At 39.9% G+C, this 17549-nt stretch overlaps 1 protein-coding gene and 1 pseudogene across 1 annotated transcript; one reads left to right on the top strand and one right to left on the bottom strand.

The window, feature by feature from the left end:
• The first annotated feature begins 302 nt into the window (after positions 1 to 302).
• LOC119817682 (putative ankyrin repeat domain-containing protein 19) lies at positions 303 to 17103 on the top strand. Its single transcript, XM_038335044.1, is given in 6 exon segments — positions 303 to 595; positions 8624 to 8738; positions 8889 to 8965; positions 8967 to 9060; positions 14520 to 14626; positions 16962 to 17103. Coding segments are annotated over 6 exon segments (828 nt in total).
• Positions 4334 to 7002, bottom strand: LOC119816288 (annotated as a pseudogene).
• Positions 17104 to 17549: the final 446 nt, after the last annotated feature.

Below are 17549 nucleotides of genomic sequence, written 5' to 3'. Positions count from 1 at the left end.
GCTTGACAAAAGCCGTTCTGTCAACTGTCTCTTCAGTTGATAGACACTAACCCAGGGACTGACTGGAGAGAACGTTGGAGAGACTTGGCTAATCTATGACAAACGATAATATTTGGATCAGGAGTGGTGACTTAAAATAGCATGATATTGCAACAAGGAGGGTAGACTAATTAAATATATGTAGTATTAAAAACAGGAGGGGTGAACTTACAATTTGATATGAAACAGAGAGGGTCGGCTTGTTAAAATAGCTGGTTGGGACTGGGGCGGGTAGCGGTTGGCTTGCTGTAACCGTGCCTGAGATGGGAGGAGAGTACAGCCGAGGGGGAGGGTGGAGGCCTTGGGGTTCCCAAGGCGGCTCTGTGCTCTGTTGCTGTCCAGAAAAGAGTCTTCAAGAGACGCCGTTAGGTTTCTGCAATATCAGTGGACGGAGAAACACCCCGTGCCTTGGGCGTCAGGATCCTACGTATTTAGACATGGCCTACTTTCCTGACAACGACCTGCACATGGCAGCCTGTGCGGGAGATCTACCTTTTGTGCGGTTGTACTTCACTCTGGGGAAATATGAAGTCAATCACAGAGACAAGGAGAATAGGTAAGAGGGCCTTTAGACCTGGGTGATGGCTGATGTGAGAGAAGACACCTTTACTGGCTCTGCTCCCTGGCACCGCAAGTGCACCTGGGAGGGGACCCATGACCCAGCCAACAAGGGGAAGAATTCCGGTTGCTTTCCCTTCTAGGAGCCCCTTAGAGAGTCAACAATCTATTTAAAAGTGTTAAGTAACAAAATTAAATCACATCATTTTATCTTAGTGTACACATTAATATGTTAAATACATCGAGAAAAATGAAAGACAATATTTTTCATAAGGTATTACCTTCAAACCTAAAACTTCTTCAAATAAAATCAAATAACCATTATATATGTTAGATATGTTATATATGATATATGTGTGTGTGTGTATATATATATATGTGTGTATACATATATATGTACATACACACACATTTAACCGATGTGTGTGTGTGTGTGTGTGTGTTGTAAGGACCTGAACTAGGAAAGTAGTTGAGTGTACCTGTTCCTGCTACTGCATTTAAAAGTTGTACACATCTCTGCTTCTTGGTTCCAGTAGGGGGGAAAAACATATCGACCTGCCTTAAAATATCAACCTATTAGAAGAACACAGAGTTATAAAAAAAATTACAGTGCATCCATTGGAAGAAATAATTCACCTTTGAAAGAGGCATAGACATAGAGGAATATTAGCATAGTCAGATGTAGCTTGTTATGCTAAGCAACAACTCGGTTTGATTGCATCCATACAAACATTGATTATGGGTTTTTATTAGCAAACTATATGTAAAAATCTAATTTTTATTTTCAAGAATTTTAATTACAAGTGTATTTCCCCATTTTATTGCTTTAGTGTTTAATTTGAACATGAGGGTTTTTAACTATATTTTTTATTTCTAGCTTATTTGCAGTAATACAGAATATCTATATTAATGTTGGCATTGAATCTTACTTTTTGACTCCTATGTTGTTTGTTGGTAATGGAGCTGTAATGTACTTCTGTTATTCCTTTAAATAATCCTTTGAAGAGTAGGACTGTTCAGCACAGATGAAAATTTCACTTTTCTTAATTTGTGTGTACACATGTGTTGATATTTTCTGTCAATACTTATTCTCTTCTGAGGAGAATTTTTTAATCTCTGCTTATAGATTTTCATATAGTAAAATATTATTGAGTATGCCTTTTTCTATATAGACTTGTATAGGTAAATAATTGTATTCTGGTTGTGCTAGATAGTTGTATGTCAACTTGACACAAGCTAAAGTCATCTGAGAGGAGGGAACCTCAATTTTAAAAAATGTTTCCATAAGATCAGGCTGTAGGGAGTTTTCTTAATTAGTGATTGATGGGAGAGGACCCAACACATTGTGGTTACATTCCTGGACTGGTGGTCCTGGATTCTATAAGAGAGCAGGTTGAGCAAGTCATGAGGAGCAAACCAGTAAGCAGCACCTTTCTTTGGCCTCTGCATCAGCTCCTGGCTTCAGGGTCCTGCCCTGTTTGAGTTCCTGCCCTGACTTTCTTCAATGTTGAACAGTGTTGTAGAAGTGTAAGGCAGATAAACCCTTTCCTTCCTGTCATAGTTAGGGTTTCTATTGCTGTGAAGAGAAAACCTGGTAACATTTAATTGGGGTGGCTCCTTTCCAGTTCAGAGGTTTAGTCCATTATCGTTATGGTGGGAAGCAAGGCAACATGCCTGCAGACATGGTGCTATAGAAGGAGCTGAGAGTTTTTACATCTTGACTCACAGGCAACAGGAAGTGATCTATCTCACTGGGTGTGGCTCGAGCATATATGAGACCTCAAAGCCCACCTTCACAATGACACACTTCCTCCAACAAGATCACACCTACTCCAACTAAGGCCTCACCTCCTATTAGTGCCACTCCCTTCGGGGGCCGTTTTCTTTCAAACCACCACATCCCCTAAGATGCTTTGGTCATCATGTTTTGTCACAGTAATAGAAATCCAAACTAGACATTGATCATAATTATGAAAATGAAAGATAACAAGTGTAATGGCTACTAATATTGCAGAGGTATTGTTGTATTTTCTAAAAGTTCCTTTATAGAAATATAACTTTATTTTCTCCTTCTCTCCATCCATTCAGTCTCTAGACTTAACCTGAGAATCTACTGTGTACATACTGCTATCTTTCAGGATCCATCCCTTCTTGAAAACTTTGTTTTTTTTCTTTGCCCAGATTAGCCATATTGACTAAAATAAATCACACTTCCTCATCTTACTCCTGCAATTTCTTTCTTTAGCCTAAAAGTTTCTTGAAAACCAAAGCCCTGATTACTATGCACTAGGCTCCTTCTTACTGCTATTGCTGTTCTTATTGTATTTGTAAAAAAATTAAGTGCAAATGGTATGACTAGATTGCAATGGATCCGTTGTGTATAGGATTATGTTCTGACCCATGACCTTGAGTACTAATAAAAATCTAAACATTACTACCAACTATAGAACAGGAGGAGGGCATTCCAGCTTCAGCATCTTAAGGCAGCTGCAGTGCATGAGCTATATTTCCTGCTATTTGGAGGTTGGACAGTGTAGCAGCAGCCATTTGTTTGTTCTGGCTGCTTGGCTAGCTTAGCCCAGAAACAACCACACAGAAATTGTATTCATTAAAACAATGCTTGGTCATTAGTTCTAACTTCTTATTGGCTAACTCTTATATTAATTTAACCCATTTTTATTAATCTGTGTATCGCCATGTGTCTGTGGCAAACCGGGTAAAAAATCCCAACATCTGTCTCATGCAGCTCCATGGCTTCTTCCTAACTCTGCCTCCTTTCTCCCAGCATGCCATTTAGTTTTCCCCACCTACCTAAGTTCTGCCCTATCAACAGGCCAAGGCAGTTTCTTTATTCATTAACCAATGAAAACAACACATAGACAGAAGGACCTCCCACATCATTTCCCATTTTCTGTTTAAACAAAAAGGAAGGCTCTAACATAGTAAAATTACATATAACAAAACATGTATCAAGCAGGAATTACAGTTACAATATTTCTATTACTTATCTTTTATCATAATGAAGGAAAACTATATCTATCTAGTTCTTCAACTCCATCAAAGATTCCAGAAGGGTACATTACCTAAGTAAATAGGAAGTGCATTGTAAGCAACTTCCAAAACTCTAGAAATGACAGAGACATCTCTCTGCCTGGACAGTTACCCAAAGTTCTTCTGGACCATTGGGGCATCCATCTTCAGCCTACAGGCCCATAGAATCCAGCAGAGTTTTCCATGAAGCAGGAAATTTTAAAGACAGTTCTGCCTGTACTGGCAGTTTGTCTGTCACATTTTTCTGTGTCCTGCAGAATGTCTGACAGACTCATGAAGCAGGAACCCTGAAGTATCATCTCACCTTTAGGCAAGTTCAGCAGTCATTTCTCTGTGGATCCTGCATGTCCAGTTCATCTAACAATCTCCATAAGGAGTCTCTTCGATGCCCATCTTTTTCTTGAAGTAGATTGGTGCTGCCAGGAGCAGATGTGGTCTCATTGTCATGAAAAGTCCTAAGTTTCTTTTTTTGTGGGTTAAAATGGGTCTGCTTTATAAGTGAATGCATACACTCAGTGAAAAAAAATTTTACATTATTATAATTTAAATAGGTGCCAAATGTCCTTTCCCTTTTCTTCAACTGGAAGAGAAAACTTCTTTTCCAAATCACTTGAAGCTTGGACAAAACGACCATTTCCCCACATCATCCTGTAGTGTTACAGATGCAGTGACAAAGGAGACTTCTTCAACCTTTCAGAGAGGACATCCCAGCTCTCACGATCTCATCCACCAGGAGAATGCTGGTGGCAATCACAGTATAGGAGCGAAGCAGCTGCTCCTTCACACACCCATCTCTGCTGCTACTATTGGCTCATCTGTGTTCAAGTCTACACTTACAAGTTGACCCGATTCTGAATGCTCAGCTTGAACTTTAACTAGTGTTTCCTGAAGGTCAAAACCAGAGTTCTGCGCAAGAACCTTGGGAATAACGAGCAAGGCGTCCACAAATGCCTGGACGCCAAGCTGAGCCCTGCCCTTCACACTGGGTTTGTATTTATCAGAGCTTCTGCCATTGCCACTTCTACAGCACCAGCACCTGGGACAACACAGCCATCATCAATGGCATTTTTGACAGTCCTCAAGTCATCTCTTATTGCATCCTTGATTTGAGTTAGTGTGTGCTTATTTGGTCTTTTAACCAGCAATGTGACAGAATGGGGATTGTTACATTTCTCAGTAAAGGTGAACTTCTCTTTGCCCAACATATACTCATAGACAAGACCCACATGTCCCAACAGTCAGGATTCAGGTCACCAAAGGAATTTGGAGCCATCCCACCACAAATGTCTGCCTCTCCATGTTTCTCCCCTTGGCCTGATGCAGAGCCACGATGCCTTCTTTTGCAAGGGGTCAATCACCTTTTGATTAATGGCAAATCTTTTATCTGAGTCACCACAGACTTTCTTCTTCAGCTCTATTATCTTTTTAACCCTGTCTTCAATGAACTTCCTTTCAGCTTTTACTAGCTTTTTTCTCTCTTCCATACTCTTGTAAAAGAACCCAGAATTTACTTCTGTTTTCTCATACTCCAAAGACACGTTGCATATGAGGATGTAGGCATTCTCCGCCCTTTTCTTCATATCAGGATCCCGTGCTCCATGATCCAAAACAATCCCTCCAATTAAGCTTGTATCAGTTTCAGATTTATGTTTCACCTCTGGGATCTCAACCATGAAGAGGTCAATGGTTCATTTTTTTTCTTAATGGCCAAAATGGAGCCCACCACAGCCTCTGTTAAGTCATCTGCAGGTTCAGCATGAACTTTAGTTCACAGAGATGTTCTGACCACATCAATGAGTGCTTCTCTGTCCATCTCTCTGTTTACTTTCACTTGTTCCAAAAACTGGAGTGCCCTTTCCTTTGCAGCTTCAAAGCCTTCGGTTATTATCCTGGGGTGAAGACCCTCGGAAATGTAGATGTCCGCCTGTTTCAGCAGCTCCCCATGATAAGGACATTGGGTATGGTGCCATCCCCCCTTATGTCATCCTGGGCTGTAGCTACACTTGCTATTAAAGTGGCTCTTGGGTGTTGAATTTGCATTTCATGAAGTAGAACATTGCCATCTTTAGTAAGCTTGATGTCTCCAGCACCAGAAACAAGCATCTTCATGGTGCCCTTAGATACCATGGTGCCTAAGGTCCTCAGAACATCCTGCAGACCTTGCCATGCTGATGTTCACTGCCAGTGCTGCCTGCACCCGGGCCACCTCAGCTTTAGGGTTTAGGGTCTTCACTGCCGCCCTAGTTGGCCTAGCTCAGGCCAAGAACAACGTGCTCTAGAGGGTCTTCTCAAAACATCTTATGCACCTGGCCTCATCCTACGTTCTTAAAAACATTTAAACACCATATTCTGAAGGTGTCTGAAAGATGTGAAGAATACTATCTAACTGAAATATATCTCTATACATCTTGAAAATCTAACATGACTACATTTTGACTATTATATATGACTATCTATTAGCTATATTTCTTAATTATACATTACACTTTCAAATGAGCTTCACAATCACAATACCCCAAACAAACCAAGATCCATACCAATGCAAATCTCTAAAGCATATCCCCCTTTAAATGTAAAAGAACATTTATAAACAATATTTGGGAATATGGGCATAGTTTTGTCCATACTGCTTCCTGCTGTTTGGGGACATTGTTAATCAGGTCTTTCATGGTGTATCCTGTGTGCTGGGTTCATCTCAGTCAACAGTTGGGTGAAGTATTTTCTTTGTGGGAGTGTTCACAGCAACCTTTCAGGGGGTCTTGTTCCATGAAACCATATTGGTCTAGAAGCAACCCACAGGTTCTCATCTTCTGTTAAAACAAAAGAAGAACCTCTTTTTCAAAGCACCATACCCTTAAACCCAAATTCTGAAGTCAAGATACCTTTGCAAAATACATGCTGGTTTATCATAGCTGCCCATACAATGAAATGTCTCTCTGTACTTAGCTCCTTCACAGTCAAAAATTCAAAGAAGACACAATACTATACATAATCCAGACTCTCTGTAAATTTTCCATTTTTATGTGGCTATTTTTCTTTACTCCTTTTAATCTATGACTGTCTGTACTCTGTCTCTTCAAAGACTTTTTTAACTTTTTTCAACTTTCTATACTCTTTTTCTTCTCTCTTCCAAGCATATGAACATTTATCCAACACTGTGAACCATTTAGAGGTCTTTTATGTCTGGATCTGTCCTATTGTGAATCTGTAATTCTTTACTGTCCAGGAGCACTTCTTAAAATGCTAACCACTTCTTAAAAACTTAAGTTGCGCCATTAGTAAGGAATATATGGTACTCCCTGCTCACTCAGGGGAGCTGCTCACTGCCTCTGAGAGACATGCACACTGCCCCATCTCTAGACACACAGCCGGTCCATGCTGCCATTAAGCAAGCTGCAGAGGTCTGCTCACAAACCCCACTCAAAAAACTTGGTCTCCTGAAAGAGCCGGAGGTTTGTGCTGGCAGCCTGGCTCAGAAAGCTGGCATTTTAAAATGACCATGGCTTTTTTTTTCCCAAATCAGATAAACCTCTCTTAAAGGAGCTGTGGCATGCTGCCAGCAAACAGCAAGAAGCTCTGTTAAACTCTGTATTTTTGTGTCCAGAATTCACTTTCAAGCCCTCTCAGGTTTTATGTGGATTTAGCTAGCACATGTTGGAGCAGGCCGCTTATTTGTCCTGGCTGCCCATCTAGCTTAGCCCAGAAATAACCACACAGAAATTTTAAAACACTGCTTGGTCCACTTCTTATTGGCTAACTCTTATATTAATTTAACCAATTTCTATTAATCTGTGTATAGCCATGTGGCTGTGGCTTACCAAGTAAAATTCCCGCATCTGTCTCCTGCAGCTCCATGATTTCTTCCTGACACCGCCTCCTTACTCCCAGCATGCCATTTAGTTTCCCCACCTACCTAAGTCTGCCCATCAACAGGCTTACGAAAGTAACACAAGACAGAAGGACCCTCTCACGCCAGAGCAGGAAGAAATGAATGTGTGGCCAGCCTGGACAGGAGCACCCTGTGTCACTTAAAAAACAAACAAACAAAAACAACCCACCTTATACTTGCTGAAATATAGAATCCTTAGACCATCTACAGAATGGGGTGGTTGTATAGTTTCACCTTCCTGAAATACTATGCATGTTAAGCTGATATCTAGTTATGAAGTTATGATATCTAGAATGTTATGAGTAAAACTTTCTTACTTTGTTACATTCTTGTTGTAGCATTAAAATGTTTTATTTTATCAGAACAGAATGAAGCCTAGAAAAGGATCAGAAATAGCCTGTAGGTAACAGAGCTTAAAGTAGTGTTAAAACAGAGTTTTTAAGATAGGGTTTGAAGATAAAATCCCCTCCCCCCCCAAGACTCATATATTCGAGCTTTTGGGACCTCAGATGGTTGCTCTGTTTTGGAAGTTATGGAAGTTTCCGGGGGTCAGACTTTAGACATCTAGCCAGTTGTTGTTCAGTCCCTTCACTGTTTCCCGAATGCTACCGTGGGGATCTGGCTTATAGGACATACGATCTACTCTATGGTAGGAGTGTGGACAAGTCTGGAGTTGAGTATTAGAGAAGAATGCTATAAGCAGAGCTTCATGACCCGTTCAAGTGCAGAAGACATCTGACCAATGGAAGCAGACAGGAAAAGGCTGGCCCAGGAGACTTGGAAACAAGGGGGTCTATCGTGAATTGGGATAGACGTCATTTGCGGTAAATTCTGGCAAAGGATCTGTGGTCTGTATCCTGAAATTTAAATGAGAGTTCCTGCAAAGGAAGCAGATTGATTGTGTGTGTGTGTGTGTGTATGTGTGTTTATGTATTTGTGTTTTGGAAGAAATTTCACAAATACAGAAATTTTTTAGAAGGACATTATGTATTTATTTAAAAGGCACATGCACAATATGCTATTTAACAGTTTCAATTACTTGAATACTTGTGCATATCTAGATAGTGCACTGTAATTTCTCTGTAGGAATGCCCTGCACTTTGCCTGCTTCTACGGACATCTAGAATTGGTGATTTACCTCTGGAGGCGTGGCTGTGAGATTAATGCGTGTGACAATCATAACATCACACCCCTGATGAAGGTAGATCATAGTCATTTTAAGCATGGGATGCTTTTGATTTAAGCAAAAAAATGAATTCATCTTATGTAAATACAATAATTGGTGAAACCCATGAGTGTGTATCATAAATTCTTAGAGTTGACCATGTGCTTCTTGTTACAATCCCTCCAGGCTGTCCAAAGCTGGGAAGAGGAAATTGTGTATTTTCTGCTAGAGCATCATGCTAACCCGCACATTAAGACAGCAATGGAAACCTGCTTTCCACTATGCAGTCTATGCCGGGAAGCCAGCAATAGCTGCCAGGCTACTACATTATGGAGCAAATATTGAGGAAAGAACAAAAGTAAGGATCATTTTGCTTAGAAACACATGTGATGAATGCAGGGCTAGTCACCCATGTTTAGAAGCTCACGCATTTCCTGAATGAAATGCTTAGACATTTGTAATGGAAATCATTTAGGTGTTGGTACTTGGGAAAGTGCAGCTTTCTTCTGTACATTCAGGAGAAAGGTATGTGGAATCACTGAATTCATTAAAGGTAAGATTTGCAATTTATTCAATAATCTTTTAAATACTTTTTGGTCAAAATTAAATCAACACAATAAGCAATTTTAGTCTTGCCAACAAGCAGCAACTTAAAACTCAAACAAAACAAAGTATTTTGAATTAGTGGAAACAGTAACACTGTTGATAAGTTCTATGTACCATGCTGATGGGAGAAATAATGGAAACAAATTGATGAGAAATATTCAGACTAATTTGGAAGTTATGCAATCAACACAAAGTGCCAAGAAGGCTTTGCTAATTGTTAGGTTTTTTCTAAGTTGCTTTGGATAGGGCATTCTTCAGCTTTCAGTTCATTTTTAGTTGGACTTACTGGGAGAAGGGTAATTATTGAAATCATAATATTTGAACTTTTGATTTGTAAAGAGGTTGTGAGGAAGACAAAGTAAAGATTGGTCCTAGAAGGGTTGATATACTTAAATTTAATCTCATAAAATAGCTTTTGATATTCATCACAATAATGTGATGTATTTGCAAAGGAAGGTAATCAATTTGACTATTTTTGTTTATTGTTATTTTTGAGATTGTAACTTAGTTACATTTCTCCCCTTTCCTTTCCCCAAACCCTTCCATAAATCCCTCCCATTCTCATTCAAATTCACGACCCGTTTTTCATTCATTGTTATGGCATATAAATGTATAAATAACCTGTTATAACTATATTTATAATGCTATGTGTATGATGTAAATGTATGTTTTCAGGGTGTGCTCTTCCCTTTCTGAGGGGACCCAGCTTTACTAAGTCGTCTGTAGTTCTTTGTGTAGGGTTGAAACCTCTTAAACTGTTCCCCTTGCAGTCTGTCATGTTCATTGGTGTTTCCTTGCTCAGCTCACACTTTGGGCAGTCATGTTGGTGGAACTTGATATGTATAACTTTTGATCTTACTAGGAGACAGTCTCACAGCAGACTCCCTGCTCTTCTGGCTCTTTCAGTCTTTTTGTCCTGTCTACAACAATGCTTGCTCCCCGAGGCTCAGGTGTGGGAGCGTTTTGTAGTTGTATCCATTGGGACGGGGCTACACAACTCTGCATTTTGATTGGTTGTGGTTTTCTGTAGTGCTCTCTGTCTGTTGCAGAGAAGTTTCCTTGGTGAGGTGTGAAGACTACACTTATTTGAGGATATACAGAAGAAGGTGGGAGGAGGGCAAAGGGGAATAGGAGGATAAAAGTGATCCAATATGGAAAATGGGAAATTGCGTGTCTTAGGGTGAGGCAGGTAAATAGAGATTGGGCTATTAAGAGGCTAAAATAGCCCAACCTGATTTTGCCTTTGGACCTCTAACATTCTAACTCTCCACAATTAGAGATACAACAGTAAGAGGTACAGCTTGTGGAAACTTCAGCAGATGTAGCTGCTCTTGGCAGCCTCATCTTATATCCATGGCAGCTCATGTCCCGCTGTAGCAGAATCAAGGAATTCCACAATAGCCCGGAATGGAGTATATCAAAGGTTTATTTATTTGGGGATAAACTCACAATAAGGGTAATGATCCACAGTCCTCTGTGTGCGCTGGGAACTGGAACTGAATCTAGCAGATAAAACAAGGGGGGGCCCACTCGCATGCTTTTCATCTGTATTTACAATACATGAGACCACGCCCAAAGTGGGCCGGCATCTTAAAGGCTATTGGCCGAAGGAGTTCCCACAACATCCCACATAGCAAGGAATTTATCCTAGAATCTGTGAGACTGTAACATTAGGAAGGCAGATCTTCGGGGGAAAGAAGTAATTATCAAAGGCTACTAATGAAGAAACTTCTTTATTTTGCTATCTATTGGCCATATTATAGTCCAGGTTTAATTAGTCAGTTTTGTTCTCTCTATATGATATAACATTGATATAATGGAAATGTTATAGCTAGCATTAAAATAAAAGCATCACTTCTGAAAGGAGCAAAGATGACAGATGAGGGAGTGGGACTCTAATTGAAGATAGATAAGGAGCCCCGCTACACTAAATGGAGTTAAATCTGGGGAGTGCCAATCTAATTGACTTGACTTTTTAATTCATATAAATAGGAAAAGATTGACTCAGAGATTAAATATGGGTTTAAAATGTGGGTGTCTTTCAGGGTGGTGGTGGCGCACGCCTTTAATACCAATACTTGGGAGGCAGAAGCAGGCGGATCTCTGAGTGTGAGGTCAGCCTGGTCTATAAGAGCTAGTTCCAGGACAGGCTCCAAAACTACAGAAAATTCTGTATCGAAAAAAAAAAAACCAAAACAAAAAAAAAAAAAAAAAAAAAAAAGAAAGAAAGAAAAGAAAAGAAAAAAGGAAAATGAAAAAAAAAAGATGTCTCCAAAACTGAGGCTTTTGTTGTTATTAATTTAGAATTAGATCTCTTTTAACCTAAATTATACCAAATAAGAAAATCTTTTACAAAGACAGTAATAACATTTGAATCTTAGGGACGGGGGAAACACTTGAAATCATTTTAAACATGAAAACTCCTTAAATAAAAATACGGGTCTGGGTAAGTGAACAGCCATACAAAGCACTAGTAAGGTACGGACATGATAGCGCTTTCACCTGCACCAGAGCGGCACACAGAAATTTGAAGACAGAGAGAGATGAGTGGGGCACCTCAGCTCCAAAAGACAGTCTGGGCAGACGGTGGAAAGTGAGATTCCTTGAAGAGTTTTGCTATAGAGGACAAGAATAGCTGTCACCCTCTTATTTGAAAGCCACTTGCATAAGTGCCAAGCTATGGCTGAGTAAGTATGGGGCAGGTGGGGGGGAGCACCATGGCTGAGAGAGCCGTTGGAAGTGGGAGGGATTATGGTAGGGGTGGATAATAAGCTTTTATCTGATACATAGGGTGAAATCCATCATTTTGGAAAGGCCGAGGCTGGTACGCCGGGAAGCCTTGGAGGATCCAGGCAGGCACCCAGGTGGGGAGGGGAGCTCTCAGCAGATGTCAGAGCCAGCCAAGAAAGGCCCTGAATGGACCCTGGCACTTAGCCAGGGGACTGGTTGGGTGCAGAGAGAGACAGCAGAGTCAAGGAGGCTAGAGAAATGGGCCAGTTTTTCATGGAGTTACTGAATTTAAAAAGTTGTGCAAGACTGGCAAAGGCAGGGGAAGCTTTAAGGGTAGAAACGAGCTTTAATGGCATCCATTTCCTACCATATACCACTATGTAGTATGTAGTTCTAAGTCAGCAGGAATTGTGACATGAAAGATACCTTTTTTAGGGCCACTGAAATCCATTGCCTGATTTATACTGTGGCCAGATGCTGTTACAGAAACTTAACAGTCTCTTTGGTTGATTTCTCCTCCAGGATAAAGTGTGTTTAAAAGTATATAAAAGCTATTTAGTGTTGTGGAATATTATTTTAAGATGTATTACTTTTGTTTTATGCTACGGAACATTTGTTTCACGATGCAAAGATGTGTTTGCATTCTTTATGGTTGCATCTGTTTAACTCTGTAAAGCTGTATTATTTTACCTGTCTAAAACACCTGATTGGTCCTATAAAGAGGTGAACAGTGGAATGCTGGGTAGGAGAAAGAACTAGATGGGACTGCAGGCATAGAGAATAAATAATAGAAGAGAGAAGAAGAGCAATGGGTGAGAAAGAAAGGGAGCAACCTAGCCACAAAACCACTCCTGGAGCAAGAAGGGAAGAAAGATATGTAGAATAAATAGTTAAAATATAGAAGAAGAGAATGGGTTAATTTAAGTTAGAAAAGCTGACTAGAAATAAGCCAAGTTAAGGCCTGACATTCATAAATAAGAATAAGTCTCCGTGTGTTTATTTTGGAGCGGAAGTGGCGGGCCCACAAAGCATAAAGAGTAAAAGAATTCAACTACAATCTAGGGAAGAGTCAGTCGGTAGTTGAGGGTGAGGTGCCCATATATGAGGCCTGTGAATCAAGCAAGTAGAGAATAACAAGGGAGAAAAAACATTCTTGTACCTCCCAGTTCTCAGAGGTGTGGACAAATGTCACAGCAGGGCAGATCAGACATGATATCGAGCATTTCCCCAAATACAAAATGATCTGAGCCAGAGTCCTGGACCATGCCGGGGGAGTCACGTAACTTAGCATGGGAATTAACTTGGTTCAGAAATGAGTAGGTGCCACAGATGTGAAGGACTCACGCTTTAGGGCAGGGCCACTATGCTGGGTTCAGAGAGGCAGCAGCAAGAGAAGGGGAGGGTCCTCAAGTGTCGTGCACTTCAGTAGGGCTCCATTTGAGTCTCCTACATCATTATGAAGATTTTAGGAGAGGGTAGTGTCTTAGGATTTCTATTGCTGGAATAAACACTATGACCAAAAATCAAGTTAGGGAGAAAAGGGTTTATATGTATATCACTGCTCATTACTGAAGGAACTCAAACAGGGAAGGAACCTGAAGGCAAGAGCTGGTGTAGAAGCCTGGATGGGCGCTGCTTACTGGCGTGGCTCCTCGTGACTTGTTCAGTCTGCTTTCTTATAGAACCAGACCAGCCAGTACAGGGATAGCACTGAAACCCTAACAGTAATAATGGTGATAGAAATCCTTTTGACAATTTAGCTTTAGCAGTCCTGTGCAACAAATTATTCATGTAAGTACATTGGGAGAATTGAATGCATATATAGTGTAAATCAGTTCTAGAACATTTCTAGAGCAGGCAATTTGTAATTTAATTTAAAATTTGACATTGGCTTTTGTGAAGAAAGAAATATTTCAGTGGGTGGTAGTGGTGCATGCTTTAATCTCAGCACTTGGGAGACAGAGGCAGGCAGATCTCTGTGATTTTGAGACCAGCCTGGTCTACAGAGCTAGTTCCAGGACAGGCTCCAAAGCTACAGAGAAAAAAAAGAAAAGAAAGAAAGAAAGGAAGAGAAGGAAGGAAGGAAGGAAAGAAGGAAGGAAGAAAGAAAGAAAGAAAGAAAAGAAAGGAAAAATATTTCACTTGTGAATGGTAATTTAATAACCATTGGTAAACACACAACACAGGTACCAGTAGTCCACAATTTAAGAATATTGGGGTTTAGATGAGAGCAATTACCAAGATAAATTTAATAATGGGAACAAAGTTTATAGACACAAAACTATTTCAAGTGAGGTTTGCAGAGGACTAGTGTTCATGTTACATCTGTGGACAAGGGCAGCATTTGATGAGAACTGGAGAGCCTGCATGAAAGCATGATGGGGTGACAAGAAAGATGGCTTTAATGCCCTCTCCATAACTCTGTTTCTTGTTTGTGCCCATTGAGTCTGTAGAATTTAAGTTGATTTTGTTGTTTTGCAGGATAACCTCACACCACTATTGCTTGCTCTCAGGGAAAACAGACTGAATATGGCGCAGTTCTTAGTAAGGACGGAAGCCAGTGTGCATGCGGTTGACTCTCAGAGAAGGTAGAATTTGACTTCAAACCCTCTAATGTTGTTCTAAACTGCAGGCAGCCATGCACATAAAATAATACATGAATAGGAACAACAATATTAACGTATAGGAATATACTGGAAGCCAAGCATATATGATCTGTTAGTATTTCTTTTCCTCCTTCAACCCCAGATAGGATTCTTCATGTGGCTCTGGCTGTCCTAGAACTCTGTAGACCAGGCTGGCCTTGAATGCGAGATCTACCTGCCTCTGCCTTATGCTGACTGAGATTAAAGACATGAGCCACCACATCCAGCTTAGAATTTCAATAATTCAAAATGAGTGATATATAATAGGGTTCATACTCACATTAATATTGACCAGTTTCTCTAATTTTTAATCTAATATTAGTGCATATGATCTTATATTAGCTAAAATGTACTAATTTTGTTTTAATATACTTTTTAAAGAGAATTCTGTATTGAGTATAAAATAAAGCAATCAGTTACTTTCATACTGGCATGACATAATGCATGATGGAGGGAATTAATGGAGGGATGGTTTATTTTGACTCATATCCTCAGAATTTATTATCTGTCTTGGCAGGGAAACCATGATATAGTATCTCAATGATGGGGAGAATGTTGGGGAATTCCTCCCAAGGATTTCTGTGTACCTAACATCTCCAACAACCCCAAGGTCTCCATTGTTAAGTTAGAATCCCATCCACAGCTCAACATACAACTGGATTAGCAGCTGTATGTAGGAAATTCCAGCCTGTTCCTCATTGCTCAACCTCATGGGTTTATTTTTCTTCCTGAAACCTTGGTATATATCCCCACAATCCTGTAACTCTTGCATTCTTCATGCCAGCACTACATGGATGATGTCATCTGCTGCTGCCAGACTGAAAGGTAGCAAGCTCCCCATTAGATCTTGACTGGCATCACTTCTCAGTGCTGTGCGGCTAAACCAAAGTAAACACATTCCTAATATATAAAAACTGTAATAATACACTTGAAAAATAGTTGTAGGACCATTCATATGGAGCTGGCTGTGTAGCACATATTTTTTCTTTTTCTTTGAGACAGGGTTTCTCTGTGTAACAGCCTTGGCTGTCCTGGAACTAGATTTTCCAGACCAGGCTGAGATCCTCCTGTCTCTGTTTCCTGAGTACTGGGATTAAAGGCATGTGGTGTGGAAGGTCCTTCTGTCTATGTGTTGCTTTTATTGGTTAATGAATAAAGAATTGCTTTGGGGCTGGAGAGATGGCTCAGTGGTTAAGAGCATTGCCTGCTCTTCCAAAGGTCCTGAGTTCAATTCCCGGCAACCACATGGTGGCTCACAACCATCTCTAATGAGGTCTGGTGCCCTCTTCTGGCCTGCAGACATATACACAGACAGAGTATTATATACATAAAATAAATAAATAAATAAATATTTCAAAAAGAGAAAGAAAGAATTGCTTTGGGCCAATAGCAGGGCAGAACAGAACTAGGCGGGGAAAGCTAGGCTGAATGATGAGAGGAAGAAGGTGGAATCAGAAAGAAGCCATGGAGCTGCCAGAGACAGACATGCTGAAACTTTGCTGGTAGGCCACGATTACTTGAAATGGGTTAAATTAAGATGAAAGTGGTCACCAATAATAAGTTGGATCTAATGGGCCAAGCAGTGTTTTAAATAATATGGTTTCTGTGTGATTATTTCGGGTGGCCAGAAACCAACAAGCGGCACCCTTCTCCCACAGGCATGTGCCACTACTGCCTGGCATGGGGATGAACATACTTTTAATCCTAGCACTCAGGAGATAGATGTGGGTGCATCTCTGAGTTTGAGGTCAGCCTGAACTACATAGCAAAACAAACATATTGAGTCATGTCTGAAAAAAAATTAATATTTTTTACCTCAGTTCCCATCAGTGGTACTCAGCATCATTAACCTAAAGTACTATAACTATCTTTGCCATTATTTTATCAATATCATTTTATATTGTTACTGCTATTATACTAATCACACAAATTTTACTTATTTGACATGAGTATAAGTTGTAATATATTACATTAAACCATGGAAGAAAAGGAGAAATCTTATAAATCTTGATGTACTTTAGGTCAATTTTCCTTATTACCATAGTTGTCCATCAGAGGATATTAAGCTGGGAATCCTATTAGGTAATAGAATTGTGGGAAAGAAGTCTACCAGAGGTGTTGTTTTGAAGATAACTTAAAATGTTGAATAATGGATTTCTCAAAATACTTAGGTCTATTAATAATTCTACACAGTTGGATGATCTATTTGGTAAAGTGTATCCAATAACTATTCAAATAATTATATTAAGGTCTATAACTGAAGTTATTTTTATTTTAGAAACTCTCTCATGTATGCTGTAAGATGTGACTCTCCAGTTATGGTCAACCTTCTTCTTCAACAAGGTGTCGACATCAATTTTAAAGATTTGTTTGGATGGACTGCTTTACGTTATGCTATTGAAGGTGATCGTGAGGTGTAAGTAATTCTAATTAATATTGTTTCAAATAATTACACCAAGTGATATTTCATTGTTGGTTTAGGTAGTTTTGAAATAGAATGGAGTTAATCCACCTCATCAGCTAGAAACCAAGAAAAATGATGGATTATTTAAGTAGAAATGGTGTAGAAAATTTTAATCCCAAGACAAGTTTCGTTTTTAATAATGGGACTGAATACAGGGCCCGAACCACTGAGTTACATCCTTAACCTCTGTGTTAACCTCTGTCTCAGGAGTTTGAAGATCTTCATACCTAGGGACTCCAGAATGATTGCCTTAGTTTCGAATATAACCCTTGTGCGTCAGACACAGTGTCACATCTTGATTTTTTTTCATGGTTTATTATTATTATTATTTTTAAATTTCCATCTCTTCCCCTCCTCCTCCCCCTTCCCTCCTCTCCCCTCCACCCATACCCCCCCTCCCTC

Source organism: Arvicola amphibius, chromosome 6 (assembly GCF_903992535.2).
Source record: "Arvicola amphibius chromosome 6, mArvAmp1.2, whole genome shotgun sequence".
Lineage (NCBI taxonomy): Eukaryota > Metazoa > Chordata > Mammalia > Rodentia > Cricetidae > Arvicola > Arvicola amphibius.
The sequence above is the reverse complement of the archived record's forward strand: the minus strand, read 5'-3'. Positions and strand labels throughout refer to the sequence as shown.